The 15,678-nt window shown below is 38.8% G+C and overlaps 1 protein-coding gene across 1 annotated transcript in view; it reads left to right on the plus strand.

The window, feature by feature from the left end:
* The window catches only part of Gng2 (G protein subunit gamma 2), a 109,100-nt gene extending 94,771 nt beyond the window's left edge, over positions 1-14,329 (plus strand). Inside the window, exon 4 of the mRNA XM_026391089.2 lies at positions 11,061-14,329. Coding sequence (XP_026246874.1) covers positions 11,061-11,189 — 129 coding nt within the window. The 3' untranslated portion in view covers positions 11,190-14,329. The remainder of the gene's footprint in view (positions 1-11,060) is intronic.
* Positions 14,330-15,678: the final 1,349 nt, after the last annotated feature.

The raw sequence follows: 15,678 nt of genomic DNA on the forward strand, positions 1-15,678 counted from the left end.
GGCTGGGGATATAGCTCAGTTGGTTGAGTGCCCTGGGTTCAATCCCGGGTACCAAAAACAAAACAAAACAAAACAAAACAACAACAAAAAACGCTTTCCTAGACTTTCCTCATAAAGTTTTGCTGATTGCTCATTCATTCATTTATCTAATATTTTATTGGGAGTTTTCTAAATTGCTAGTACTTATTAGGTTCCAGAGATCTGGAGATGGATAAAACACAATTCTTGGGGTTGAGGGTATAGCTCCATGGTAGAGTGCTTGCCTAATACACTCATGACCCTGGGTTCCATCCCCAGTCCCATTAAAAAAAAAAAATGTTTTTTAATGATTGTTTTCCCTCAAATATCTGTAGCCTAGTAAGATTTATATTAAAAAATTATGAACAAGACCTGTTATCAACACAAATAAAATATCCCGGAAGCACAATTACTATCAGAAAGAACCCAACCCCATGTCCTGATTGTCCTTTAAAGAGACACAAATAAATCACTACTAAAAGATATACAGAGCATTAACCTTCTAAACTGAGCACCAAATGGTTGTCTTCCTAGGTGATCTGCACTCAGATCTCTGGCCCTCCTTGACATCATTCGGCTTTACCTTGCTGGAAATGCAGGAGCAGCCTCTATTTTGGCATTTGTTCTGCACTTCAGAGCCAGGCCTGTATGCTCTGGTGAAGTGACAGAAAACTTTTCATTTAGCTGTTGGATAAAACTACCGTTGGGTTGACACAGTTATCAGTTATCAGCTGGTTTGGGGCTTGGTTATCAGGGCTTCTGAGCATTCAGCTTCTTCACCTATTTTCTGTGTATGATGCTGCCAGCAGGAAGGGGCTTCTCTCCGAAGGTGCCAGACTTGTGATTTTTTTCAGTTAGAGTCATGACCCCTTTGAGCTATAAAGGACAGCAATACTTGTATGTACATCCGGCAGAACCTACTGCAGCTCGGTGACAAAGAGGAGGACTCTTAATAAGAGGAGATGGAGTACACTGGAGCTGCTAAGGGGCCCTTAAACAGGGAGTAGTCTTGACCCTCAGGTGACCCCAGAGTAACTCAGGCTGCAGAGAGTAGCCCTATGAGATCTGAATAACATTTTTGCTTTTCAAGTTTTTTTTGTTTTCTATCCCTTTGCATCACAGGTCCTGGGAGACTTGGGCTAATGAAACCATTATCTGTTCATAAGCCCCAGGCATATACAGATTATCCTCCCAGTTTTTCTCTTTTTTATCATTTCATTCAAGGACAGAGAGTAAAGAGAAATAAAAGGAAAATGGGGAGGGGACAAGAAAAAGCCAAAGGGGCAGGTTGTGAACTATGACACTTCGTTTTATGTAAATACACCAACATGGAGCAACAACAAAATAAAAGAGAGCTTGACCTTAGAGCATTAGTGAAGGGAACATGTACCAAAGGGGAGAGAGGAAGGTTCAGCAAATGTCTTCATTCATCATTGCATTAGAACTCGTGAGGCACGTAATAACAAGAAAAGACATGGGGTGCCTCAATCTGAAAGCAGAAGTGTAGCTGGGTAAGGGAGAAGTGAAAGGCCACTGGGAACTATGAGAGCTCTGTCACATGTCTCTGTTTTTATGTCTTCTATCTATGTATTTCCTTGGAAGAATGGATTTCTCAGCTGCCTGGTTGATGTGGCAGATGCAAGATGGCCACCCATAGCTCCAGGGTAGCACTCACAGTTCCAGCTCCATGAAGAAAGAGACAGATTGATTCAATTAATTCCTTTCAGTCTCTGTTCCATAGTTGTAGAGTAGCATCTCTGTTCTAGCAAGAACGAGACATCTGTGGTTTCAATCAACTGGCATTAGAATAGAACCACATTATATAACCATGGCTCCAAGGAATTAACCCATCCAAATAGATAGGAAAGGAGCCAGGAACTATTGTAAGCTGGAAAGAGGATTCTGACAGAGGTCATTGTTGGTATGAATAAAAATACTTTGCTGGGGGCTGTGGCACACACCTCTAATCCCAGCAACTCAGGAGGCTGAGGAGGAAGATCACAACTTCAAGGCCAGCCTCAGCAACTTAGTGAAAAACGTGTCTCAAAATAAAAAATAAAAAAAGGTATAGGGATGTACCTCAGTGGAAAAGCAACCTTGAGTTCAATCCCCCCCCCCAAAAAAAAAAGAAAGAAAGAAAAGGAAAAGAAAAGAAAAAGAAAATTTGATGTAAGAGAAGAAGAAAGTCAAGGCCAGGGAACATGGGGAAAATGATAACTTCTTAACAGCAGTTGGGTGTACCATTATTTGACCCCACATAAAAATTCCAAATGTGTTTCTCATTTCTCCCCATATATTTCCAGTAGACTTTTTCAACTGATTTCCCTTACTTTTTAAACAATGTGCTATGTAAATTCCTACTTCTTTGATTATTCTGGGTCCTTCACTAGGAAAACCCTTCCCCTTATATTTTACCTATCCAAATAGTCCTCAATGATAGGTCAGCTCTATCTCCACTTGTTCATGAACCTCTTTCAATTCTGACAAAATTTATTAATTAATTTCACTCTCATCAAATAAACTTTTCCAACTAGATGAGCATAGTCCTTGAAGTCAAAGGCCGTGTTCTCCATTTTTCATCCTTCATGATGCTGGGGAGCACAGGCATTCAATAAGTACTTTCATTTCAGTAGATAGCATAAAATTTGTGTATCAGAAATATCATATATATGTATATGTACATATGATACACATATATAATTATCATATATGTCAGATACATATATTCTTTCATGACATTTCCAATTTCATTTATGGATTTAGAAATTCCAAGCATGAATGTAACAAGCTAACTGTGGTAATAGGAGAGAACTTAAATGTAATACAAAAAAAAGAAGGGTATAATTGATTATTTTTAAGAAAGGTTTCATGTCATTGATCAAAAGTACCTAGTTTTTAAAATGATTTGAAATAAAAATAACAGACTAATTTTTATAAGGGATAAATATATATAAATGAGTGAGCCAATATGAACATTTCTTATGATTAAATCACCATTCTGATGATTGACTCATAATATATTGGAATTGAACTTCAGGGAAAACAATAATAAGTAATGAGGTAGTTAAATATCATGCTTGGACTGGGTGCAGTGGTGTACATCTATAATTCCAGGGACAAGGACACCGAACAGGAGGATTGCAACTTTGAGGTCAGCCTCAGCAATTTACCGAGACCCTCAAAAACTTAGTGAGATCCTGTCTCAAACTAAAAATGATTTTTTAAAAAGGACTGGGGATGTAGCTCAGTGGTAGAGCAGTCCTGGGTTCAATTCCCAGTAGCAAAAGTAAATAAAATAATATTGTGGTTGATACTAGAGAGTGAAAAATCCTAGATCCAGGAATTTGTAAGCATTTTTCCAGCATTTGAGTTGAAAGTTTTAACATCTCTTCCCTAAAATGCGTACGTTAATTTTATTAGGAGGAACAAGATATAATTCCTTTTTACACCAATTGAGTCTATTTACAAGGATGATAAAAATCAATCAAGTGTACCAATGAACTTACAGAGGAAAGGGTTGTGTTCAAAGATACCCAGTACTAATTCATTTAATTTCCTTAAAATGAAGCAAAATGCTTTTAAATTAAGTTGTGGTATACAGTAATAATTCAGCATGTAACTTCAGTTTCATGAGGGTTGATATAATTTATAACAACCCAGTAGGTATTTGTTAAACAGCAAGTACATACTTAGCCTCTGTATTGTACCTAAAAGCTATAGAAGTAGTACAAGTTGCACATTTCTACCTTCAAGGTCCGAAATCCATAATGCTCCAAAATACAAAAGCTTTTTGAGCACCAACATGACACCACAAGTGGAAAATTCCACCCCTGACTTCATATAACAGGATTTAGTCAAAACATAGGCTCAAAACAAACAAAACCCATAGGCTCACTAAAAATATTGTATATAATTACCTTCAGGCTATGTGTATAAATTATGTATGGAACATAAATGAATTTTGTGTTTAGACTTAGATCCCAACTCAAAATATCTCATTGTGTATATATGGATATTCCAAAAATCAAAAATTCAAAACACTTTTGGTCCCAAAGATTTTGGGTACCGGATATTCAATTTATACTCTAAAACCTTGGTAATTCAAATCCTTGGGAAATTAATTTTTCTGGAAATCCTAGTTTTCAGGGAAGATGGATGCAACTTGTAACTTTTTTTTTGAGAGAGAGAGAGAGAGAAATTTTAATATTTATTTTTTTTTAGTTTTCGGCGGACACAACATCTGCACACATGCCAGGCGAGCGCGCTACCACTTGAGCCACATCCCCAGCCCAACTTGTAACTTTTAAAATGACAATATTAATGCCTTTCTTCTTTTATTCAATAGAATAATGTAAATATGATGTACTTTTCTTGAGGACTTTTGTTTTGACAATTAATTATTTTGTTATCTTTTTTACATAGATCCTATTGATATATGCCATCAGTTTAGTATCACCTTAGGGGAGCAAGGTGGGGACAACATCTTAGAATAGTCACATATGATGTTACAAATAAAAATAGTAAATATTTATTCATAAAATTATACTTTCTCTAGTGTCACAATCAAAGTTTGATCCTGGGCACTCTTTGCAATCAGAGTGGAAATATTTAGACTCACCTTTGACCACTAGCAGTTATGCAGCAATCATCGTGATTATAAGCATCGTAATGATTCAGCCATCGTGGTGATGCAGGTGGTCATGGTGATGCAGCCATTGTGGTGATGCAGCCATTAGAGTGATGTAGTGATGCAGGCGTCATGGCGTTGCAAACAATCATAGTATAAAAATAATGGTAATGAGCCATTGTGTTAATGCAGGCATCATGGTGATGCAGGTAGTCATAGGGATATAGGCATCATGATGATACAGCCATCATGGTGATGCAGACAACATTTGATGCAGCCATCATGATAATGTCAGCATCTTGGTGATGCAGGCATCATGACAACTCACTGATTTCCATTCTCTGTGTTAGGAATCTTGCTCTACATAGCACCTCTCATTTTTTTCTGTATAATTCCAAGATATACTAAAGAATCTTGAGGTTTCTTCTGCATTTACTACTGCTTAATCTAGATGTGTTAATATTTCTTATTAAATCTTTTTAAAAATGTGTTCAGCAGCTTTCGATTAAAGTAAAAGACATCTTTAGTCAAATGTTAGCCCAACATCCCCTAGTTTGAAAATTCTGTGCTGTCTTCTTCTGCTTTCACCTACATTTCTTCTGCTTGATGTTGACAATAATTTGCTGTGAAATTGTGTGTGTGTGTGTGTGTGTGTGTGTGTGTGTGTGATCTTCCACGGATTCCCAACATAGAGCTCCCAAAATCCTTTAGTTAGAGGTTCTAGGGAATCTTTTGCTCTAATATTTGATTTTTGACCCTGGTTCCTAACACAGAGCTCCTAAGACCCACGTCTTTTCCCAGGTGATAAAAGCATCTTTTGTTCCAATAAGATGACTCATGATAAGCTCCTGCATGGGAGTTAGTTAGCAGAAAGACCAGCCCATGATTAGAGGTAGGGAACTTTCAGTCCCACTCCACATCCTCCATGGAGAGGAGAGGGGCTGGAAATACAGTTAGTAATGTTTCATGCCTAAAAATGAAGCCTCCAAAAAAAAAAAAAAACCCAAAGTATGTGATGCAGAATTTCCAGATTAATGAATATATCCACATGCTGGAAGGGTGGTGCATTCCAACTCCATGGGGACAGAAACCACTGCATTTGGGACCCTTTCAAACCTTGTCCTCTATGTCTCTTCCTCTTACTCTTCATTTATATCCTTCAAAATATTTTTTGTAATAAATTGGCAATTTTCTGTTTTCCTGTGTTCTGTGAGCCACTGTAGCAAACCTCAGGAGGGAATCATGGGAACCTCTGATTTATAGTCCAGTGGGATAGAAGTTGTGGGTATGCCGAGGCCTACTGTTTGCAGTGGGTGTCTGAAATGGGAAGAGGGGAGCAACTATGTAAAACTGAACTTTCAGCCTGGGGGATCTGATGCTGTTTCCAGGTGGATAGTGTCAGAACTGAGTTAAAGTGCATGATGCTTGGTTGATGTCAGAGAATTTCTTGGTGTGGGGAATATGGGTTACATATCTGTTGTCAGAAGAGACGAGTTGACAATGGTTTGGGTATAGAGCAGGAGAAAGATGATATATTTTTTCTTTATGCATTTCCATTGCAAGCCTCCATCCAGTGTAATCTTTGAAGTCCTTTTAAGCAACACTTAATCTCAAGTCAACCCTGATTGGTTCCATGAACAAGCACCCAACTGAAAGGGTTATTTTATGACTGGCACCCTTACACACACCTAACTTCCCTGTGCACAGGCCATGGAACCTCCTCAGTGTTCATGTCTTTGCTTGATGGCTTGCCCACATTTTGTGACATCATTTTTAAAAATGTGTCTCAATTCCCAGATGTAATGAATGGAGCTGTATCTTTACATTCCATTTAAATTGGGGGAGGTCCGGTTTTTATCCTGACAGCTACTTTTCAGAACTGTCAAGGTGTCTGCCTAGAGTTGGTTCTTATTTTTTTCAGAGCGCATAGTCATGGTCTGGTGCCCTTTCTAGGGTCTATCTAGAGTCCCCCACTGCTTACTCCCTGATTCTAGTTCGGAAAGATCTCTGAATGACTGGTTTTCAACAGTTGTCAATCTGGGAAGATCAAAAGTGAATTCCTTCCTTTGTGCATCAGAACCTGGGTCTCCTGAACCAAAGAAACTGCTCCAACACTTTGCCGGCTTTCCAGGTCCATCCCTTGCTCATCCTGCATCATCAGTTTTTGGTTCTCTACTTCTTCACTGACATCAGCGTATAAACATAGCAATATTGCCTCATCTTAAGTAAAGTTTTTGTCTTGACCTATCCACTTTTCCTCCCATCCACTATTGCATTTGTCAGCTTGCCTTTCTAACTGTGAAAAAGTTGTGTCTATTCACTGTCTCTGATTTCTCTTTGCCCTTTCTTTTGGAAAGTTTGGGGGTTTTTTTTCTACAAATAATCTCTAAGTTACAGAAGAATCACAAATACAGGGCAAAGAATTTCCTTTTCCCTGAATCATTTGAGAAGATGTGAAAAGATGCCTTATCACCTCCAAAAACTTTCATGTGCCTTTCCCTACAAGTGAAAACATTTTTCTACACAATCATAATGCAGTCATTAGAATCAGAAAATTAACACTGATACGTTACTACCTTCTAATCCTGAGACCCTGTTTAAGTATTGCAAATCTTCCCAGTACTGTCCCTGTTAGCAAAAGGATTCAGTTCAGAATTATGTGTTGCATTTAATTATCTGACAGTCCCTTAGACTTCCTTGGCTTTAATGAAGTGTCATGACTCTGACATTTTTGAAGATTATAGTCCATTTATTTTGTAAAATGTCACACAGTTTGGATTTCTGTGGTATTTCTCTATAATTAAATTCAGGAAACAAAACTTTGGTGTTAATATAGAACCAGTGGGTATTCAGAGTATTTTATCAGTGGAATGTGGTTTCAGATAGGTACTTGCTAGTTTTATTAACTTGTATTACTTGACTGCAGTGGTGTCTTCTAGAATTCTATCCATGGACCCCATGGGGAACCCAGATTAATCACTTTTTATTTAAGAGGTTATTTCAGTAATCATGGAGCAAGAAGATGGAGACTTGAATCAGGGAATTGCAGTAGAGATGATAGAGAGGGGCCAAATTTGAGGTATTTGGGGAGGAAAAGTCAACAGGACAGAAAAGGTTTTCTAGAGTTTTGGGGGAAATCACAATGGAAGAACTAGGCCTAGGAATATAAAAGATGACTATGTGCAGAATGTTAGCAGGAATAGGTAGAAAGCAAGAGATCTGTTAAGGAAAATATTGCTGTGAATTATTGTAAGATAAAGTGTGAGGATGATACCCCAGGTTAGAAAGGAGGAGTGTTCATATAGATGAAGTCAGGAACACTGAGAGTCACAGCTAGCTGCTCCTGAGCCAAGACCTGGGCAAACATTGATCTAACAAAGCCTAAGCTTCACATATTCAAGATGATCATATTTTACTCATGTTGTTGTACAGATTAAACTGGATATTGTATGTGAGGTGGTTTGTATAGTTCTGACACATAGCAAGGGCTACGAATATTATAATTATTCCAGTTACTACTAGGATTCTGACATTCTGACAGTAGTCCTGTGGACCATCATCCACAGGAGGTTGCAATCTAGTCACAGAAACAAGATAAAACGCATAATATGCTTTGAGAAGGAAACCATTCAGAATTCAATTGTTCAAATAGAAGAGACTCAAATTACTTATTTGGCACAGGATAGTGTTTTCTGTGTCATGAAAGGGGATTTCAAAAATTCACACCACATCTTTGCATATGAGTGCTACAAATGAGTAGGAATAGACAACGCTGGATCTCTCTTTAGCAGGAGAGTTTTCGAAATTACTATTTTACAGTCTCTGCTGCTTATCAGCTAAGCTGCTATGTGGTACAATAATGAGTATTGCTAAGACATGAAATAAAGTGGTCATGATTCAGTCTGAAAGTCTGACCTTTGCTTTCATTCAGGGGAGCTAACACAAAAAGAGTCTATTTCCTTTCATTTTGCTATGAGAGCATTTTGTAAAGGTGCAAAACGAATTTCAGTTTCAACCTTTGAAACAAGCCACACTTTTGAGATGTCTACATATAACAGTACAGTAGTTTATATGCAGATAGTTGTGGCTTAAGGCAAAATATCAGGGTTCAAGTTCTTTTTCTGACATGTGCTTTGCTGTATGCCATTGAACAACTCAAGTTTTCGTCTATAAAAGGTGGATAATTCCTTCAGAATTGTTGTGAGAGACAAGAGAAAATTTAACTCAATTTCTAAAACAAAATACAATAAACTTTTTTTTTAAATGCTGCAATGTCCTAAAGAACAAGCATAATTTTTGCACCAATATACTATACTAGTATAGACTGAATAGTTTCCCCTCAAATTCAGGCCCACCCAGAATCTTAGAATGTGAAATTATTTGAAAATAAGGTATTTGTAGATATAGTCAAGTTAAGAGAAGGGTCACACTGGATTAGGTTGGACCCTAATGCAATGACTGGTGAGATGGGAAATTTGCACAGACGAGAATAACAGGTATAGCCAGAGGAGCCTAGGAGAAAATGCCATGTGCAGACCAAGACAAAGACTGGAGTGACTGTGCTATAAGTGGTTTGCACAGTTGCTGGTAACCAGGTGCTAGGAGAGAGGCCTGGAACAGATTCTCCTGTAGTCTCTTATAGAGACCAGCTCTACTGACACCTTGGTTTCAAACATTGAATTTCTAGTACTGTGAGAGAATCAGTGTTTTGTTGTTTTAAGCCACTAAGATTTTGGTGATCTGTTCAGATAACCAGAGGAAACTAATACCCATAACAATACCTATGCCTCTTTTGCATCAGTGAGGTAGGCTAATTCCATGGTAGTAAGAAATTGTCCCCTGCCTCCATTCATTGGAGCTTACAATAGCAAAGATATACATCTCAGTCCTACCTCAGATCAAAAGAGACCTACCAATCTGCTGCTGCTCCCCTACCATGTCACATTTATCAGGAACCCTGGCATCTGAGCACCTTCTAACAGGAATAGTGCCTCTGTGCATTTGGTGAAAATGCGTACAGAAAATCCAAAACTTTAAATATTTATAGGATGAGAGGATGAAACTGATTTTCATGCTCAACCAGGAAATGGTAAAACTGACCTTCGTTTAAGCAATGAGAAGTCCAATCAACTTAGTCCTAGGCAAGGAACAAAAGTCAAGGATGTAGCCACTATGCCACTCCTTGAAACCTCTGAATCAATGAAGAGCTTTCTTAGTTAACTATTTCAGTTGGAGAAAGTGGCAAAGGAAAAAGGATATGACAAATTATACATGGACTCCTGAGGCTTCTGCCCCAAATCTTTCTATGGCAATTCTACTCACAGCTCATTGACTAGAACAAGTCATGTGTGACATGGCCAACTGAGGTCATTGTAGGGATTTGTATACCCCACCCCTTGGGAGGGGCAGTGAATATTTTTTAGCAATCATATATCTACCTAATTCTTCCAGAGGATTATGCTTTCAGAAGTAGCTTTGGGACACTTATAGAAGAACAGTGGTGTTACTCTCATGTGGAAAAGTCTTTTGGAGTAATGTCTAGAGCAAGTGTATTATGTCACAAAGAAATTGACTCTTGACCCCCACATGGCATTTTTCTGATGGGTCACCTGACTCACCCCCTGATATGTTAGTTTCTCAAAATTAAATCCATCCCCTTAAGTAGTGAAAATTTGCCACTGCCAAAGGAAGGTCCTACAGACAATTCCTGACAACAAGCTGTGAAAGTGTGAGAAAAGATAGCATTACCCAAATCAGTGACAGTCTACCAATGAAGCCTCCCTCAAAGGTACAAGGCTTGGCTGAAGTCATAGGTGTCATATTGCAATATGTATATATACTCCTGCACTCTGTAACCTTCTGTTTGTGTGTACATATGATTCACACATACTCATATATGCCTCCTGGTGTGTTCAGTTGAAGAGGGGGCGTCAACAGCCTCTCCAGCGCCATTTCTGAAGCAGAAAAATCACAGCTACAGAAAGATAACAAGAGCTAGCTTGTGTGGAACTCTTCCTAAATGACTTGTATAGATTATCTCATTTATTTAATCCTTGCAATCAGGGATGGGACTAGAGTGGCACAAGTGAGGTATCTTGGGTACACAGTTGAAGCCAACTTGCCCTCTCAGGGCTGGACCAGTGCAGGGTTGATACCAGCATGACCCGGACAGTGAGTGCCTCTTTCACTTTGGGGCCCTAAGTGACCTTCTCACCTAACCCTAGCCCCAATATCTATTCGTGGTAATCCTTTGCAGTCAACATCATGGACTCCCTTTCTATGGCGGCTGAATGTCTGCTTCACTTTCACACAAGTGGTGGAGTGACGATTGGAGCCAAGCTATTAGACCCCAGAGCTGGGCCTTGACTGCACCAAAATGCCCCCACAGTTCTGGTTATTTCTCTTTTCCCTCCAGGTCTCCAAGGCAGCCGCGGACTTGATGGCCTACTGTGAGGCTCATGCCAAGGAAGATCCCCTACTGACACCTGTCCCGGCCTCAGAAAATCCATTTCGGGAGAAGAAGTTCTTCTGCGCCATCCTTTAAAGTCTCCAGGAGGAGGCTGAAGAGCCTCAGGGCTCCCAGGACATTGCCGTAGAGTTTCTAGCAAAGTGGGCACCTTTCTTGTCCACAACATTTAAGGAGAGGGAGGAGAACCATCCTGGAAACTCCAGGCTGTGCATGTTTAATGAACTGGTCCCCTTGATGAGAATGAAAGCCGATCCTGACTTAAAAGAGATCTGATTCTGCAGACCTGCCTGGAGGAGGGGAATGTATAAAAATAAAATTGGTGTCACTTCTTTTCTGCTACCCTCCCCCAAGCCCTTACGTTTCTGCTTCATATTTAAAATATATATATAAACGTTAAAACAGACAGCTGTACTAAGCTAAGATGTGTATGACCTTCTCGGAATGAATATTGTCATTAGAATTCCCTTTGATAAACCGAGTTGTCCAGTGTAGCCGCAGTTCGGTTTAATGGCATCAATGTTTAGTCTTTGTGCCTTTTTCTGTTTTCCTTCTCTCCTCCACACACCCCTCCCCTTAGAGTAGTATGAAGATAAGGCTGGACTTATCTGTAAGACTGAACTCCAAGAATGAGCACCCAAAATGTCTAGGGAGATGTTCCTTGTGGTATATTCTCATGGTAATAACAACAACAAAAAGCCGGTTGTCTGTGTTCTCTTATCACTATTCCTAATATTTGTACATGATAGCTTTGATTCTGCAAGTAAACCATGTGTTGTGACTGGTGCTTTCTTATCTTTGTGACGATTTTTGAGTAATATTGCATGAAAACATCCCTATGTTACATCCATTCAGAAGTTTTGTTGTTTTACTATAAAGTTAGGAAAAGAAATGAGAGAGAGAGAGAGAGAGAGAGAGAGAAAGAGAAGATGCTGAGGAGGAGAAACCTCAGTCTTCTGAAAATTGACATTACTTCAGAGCCTTAGCCATGCCTAAAATACCTCCTAGTGAACAGTGGAACAAGCGCCTCTGTAATATATTTTTCAGAATCCAAAGCGTTTTGATTTATCCGGGATCCAGGGCAGCACAGATACCCCAAGCAGCATCGTGAGGGATTCACTATGAGTTGGAAGGTGCTTTTACTAGAGGGTGAGCGTTTCCTCTTCTCCTGAATTACAAAAATTCCAGACTGAAAGAATGCTTTTTGCATGCATAACAAGAAATCCATGGCCCTCCTTCATTAAAGTATCGGAAATGAGCCAAGAGCTCCACAGAGGGTGATCCTTTCTCGAAACACCAGCCTTTCACCCACTAGGGAGAAGGACCCTGAAGCCCACTCTTTGTGTGGCAGGCGTGGTCCCCAGAGCTGGTTCCACCAGGAAAGGGTCTGGCTCTTTTTTTCCACTGTGCTGGTTTTCAATTTTCACTAAGTTTTCAAAGAAACCTTTGATTTTGGTTCTCTACCTTGTTTGTTAAAGTCTCTATTTACAACTCCCTTGCAGCTAGAGCTCCCTCTTTGCAAGATAAGATATTGGGAGTGATTTTTTCATTGCTGCTGTAGTTCCATCAGTAATGACAGACCCTGGAAGCCTCTGTCACTTTTTTTTTTTTTTCTGTGCCATTCCCAGCCAGAGAGGGCCTCTCTTACATCTTGTATGCTTCCAAGTCCCAAAAGATCATTAATTCCAAATTAGTTATTCTCCTCTCTTTCCTCACCATTCTCCTATTTAAAAAAAAAATTACTAAGAGGGAGAAGAAAGAAGATAAAAATACCACACCAAGGATTGAAACAGACTTGGTAAATATTTTCCCTAGCTCCTTTCTGGGCATGCTAGTAAAAGAATTAAAATGTCCAATTAAAGCTTATGCCTGGGATGGGAAGAAGAGGATACTGAAATATTCACAAAATGAATGAACCTATTTCTGTAACTAGAAACTTCTGATCAAATCTTGGGGTTTTATTATAGTCAGTGGGATTCCAATGAAGATTGAAAAGTGAAAAAAAATCTGGCAGAGTGTTTATTGAACTGCAGTATTACACAATGAGATTAGGGATACTGTGAAATCAGCTAAAACTGAAACACACTTTTAAAGCAAGCTAAAATGTGAATTGAAGATATAGTTATATGAAAACAACTGAGCAAAGCACTCTTTGGGAGTGTTGGAAGCATCATTAGAAGGCCCAGATCATTTCCACAATCCATACCAGTTCTTTCTCTAAGAAGGACTCTTGTTATTTCCATGTAAATTTAGATCTTTGTGAGCAATTAAAATTTCTAGGAAGCACCTTAGTATAGATCTGGCAATGAAAAGTTAAGGAGGTTCCAAACTATATGTGACTGTGCCTATAAAAGGAGAGAGAAGGCAGGAAATACATAGCGTCTGAAATTAAGTTTAAGGAAAATGTTTTGGCTTTTTCATAATTTCATGTCTTTATGTAGTTATAATACCAGAATCTTTATATGAGTTTTGGTTTATTGATATTTGTATTTATTAGGGGGAAATTGGTTTTTTGATTACATAGGCCTCTAAAGAGCTTAATTCCTTTAGAAATTCAACGATCATTTTCACCAGCATAATTTTATCTTAAGGATAATAGAAAAATTCAGCTTAATTATTTAAGGCCCTAATTTCTATCTACCTGTATAATAATGAAATCTTCCATGGAATTAGTTCATAAATACTAATAGTAGACTTCATGTTTAGAATGCAAGCTCTCTAAAAGAAAAAAAAAACAATTTGCATCATTCTCAATACTAACTCCAGTTTAAATTTTGATATTTTATTTGAAATGAAGTACTATTTAATTTAAATCAAAGATTTAAAATAAATGCTTGATCTGAGTCTGATTCTGCTAATAATATTGGAAAGAGATTGCCTACCAAGAAAAAAAAATCCAACAATAAAAAACATTTCTCCATACACTCATATTCATGTAAGGAATTCTGAGAAAATCAAGTATGCTCTCTTAGAGGGGTTTTATTTATTTTTTTCTTAATATTTGCTTCTAGCTGCTCCTGGAAATGGTGGATTGTTACATATACATTACTGTTTCATTAGCCCAAGGATTGTTCACATTTTTTCCTATATAAGATCTATAGAATGTGTCATTCAAAGAGAGGGAAATACAGAAGTGTTAAAACAGGAAAACCTGAATGTGATGTGTACATTTTCATCCCACATTGACAATGTATTTGTTTTAATAAATGGAATTTTCAGATTCATTTCCTTTGGAGTCAATTTCATTGTGAAGGCCTGAGGACTACCTTCCCATCGATAGATTCCTGGTTAATTTAAAAAGGAAATACAGATGATGAGGAAATACAAATCCATTAATTTGCCTTCTTTGTTAACATAGGTCCTAAAGAAGGGAAAACTCACCTGGGACTCCTTAAAAGCCTTGGTCTCTACATCTTAGAGCCACTGGGAACAAAGAAAGATGGGGGTGGGGAAAGAGTCCAGGACTCTGGCAGGCTGGACCATGCACACAGATGAGCTGTGGGTATACCAAGAGAGAGATTTTTTTCCTTTATTATTATTTTTTTTAACAAAAAGTGCTATACTCTGTAAACTACCCATTAATTAAAAGATGTACTGGAGAAGATAAATCCTTAAGACTCTAGCAGCAACTCCTGGAAGATCTTCTTCCGAATGTCCCTCAAATAATGCCAGTGAGTAATAGACCCCTTTAGTAAAGAAAGAAACACTGGACCTCCTAGATCCAGTGCCAGCAACAGCAGCATCTTTAAACCATGGATGAAGGGGCCACTTGGCAGAGTGCACCAGTGCTCCATGGATATCTCAATATCTTAGACAGTGGTCCACAGACCACCTGCTTCAGAATTACCTGGGATGCTTCTTTAAAAGGCAGAACCTGAACCCCCTGCCCCAGCAAACTCTACTAATTCAGAATATCTGGCAATGACTCTTAAGAGTATAAATTCTGTTGCATATTAGGGATCTGAGGACCCCTAACTTAAATACTTAGGACATCTAGCTTTTCATAAGACCTAACAAAGAAGGCACAAACAAATAGTAAACACACTCACTCTTTTCCCCCACAGTGCAATAAATGATTTCCTGAGAGTGAACACATAACCATGGGTGAAAACCCAGCCAGGCCTGCATCTGAGACACTGGGAAGAGGATGCCGGTGGGTTTTAGCTCTGTTCCTGTTTTCTGGAGCCCCTGTGGGAGACCTGCCTCCAGCTCTCATTCTTTAATAAGCTGGTCACATTTTAGACAGCGTTCACAATGACAGAGGGAATTGGAGCTGGGTCAGTTCCAATCCACAAATTGCAAATAATTTGCCAAGGGAAATCCCTTTCCCTTCGGTTCTGCCCCAAATCTACATTTTCTTCTATTTAGAATCAGGAGACTTAGGCAGAATTTATTTTAATGAAGGGGGCCATGGGCTCCCAGGCTTTTCCTCAGTGAGAACTCCTACTATTTCTTCAGGTCAATAAGATAAGCTGAGGGAGGACATGCAGCTCTACCCTAAGGTGCAGAAAGACAGCACCTGGTGACCTCAACTCATACCATATCCAAGCAATAGCACATTTGGCAT

The sequence above is a fragment of the Urocitellus parryii genome, chromosome 6 (assembly GCF_045843805.1).
Source record: "Urocitellus parryii isolate mUroPar1 chromosome 6, mUroPar1.hap1, whole genome shotgun sequence".
In the NCBI taxonomy this organism is placed as follows: Eukaryota; Metazoa; Chordata; class Mammalia; order Rodentia; family Sciuridae; genus Urocitellus; species Urocitellus parryii.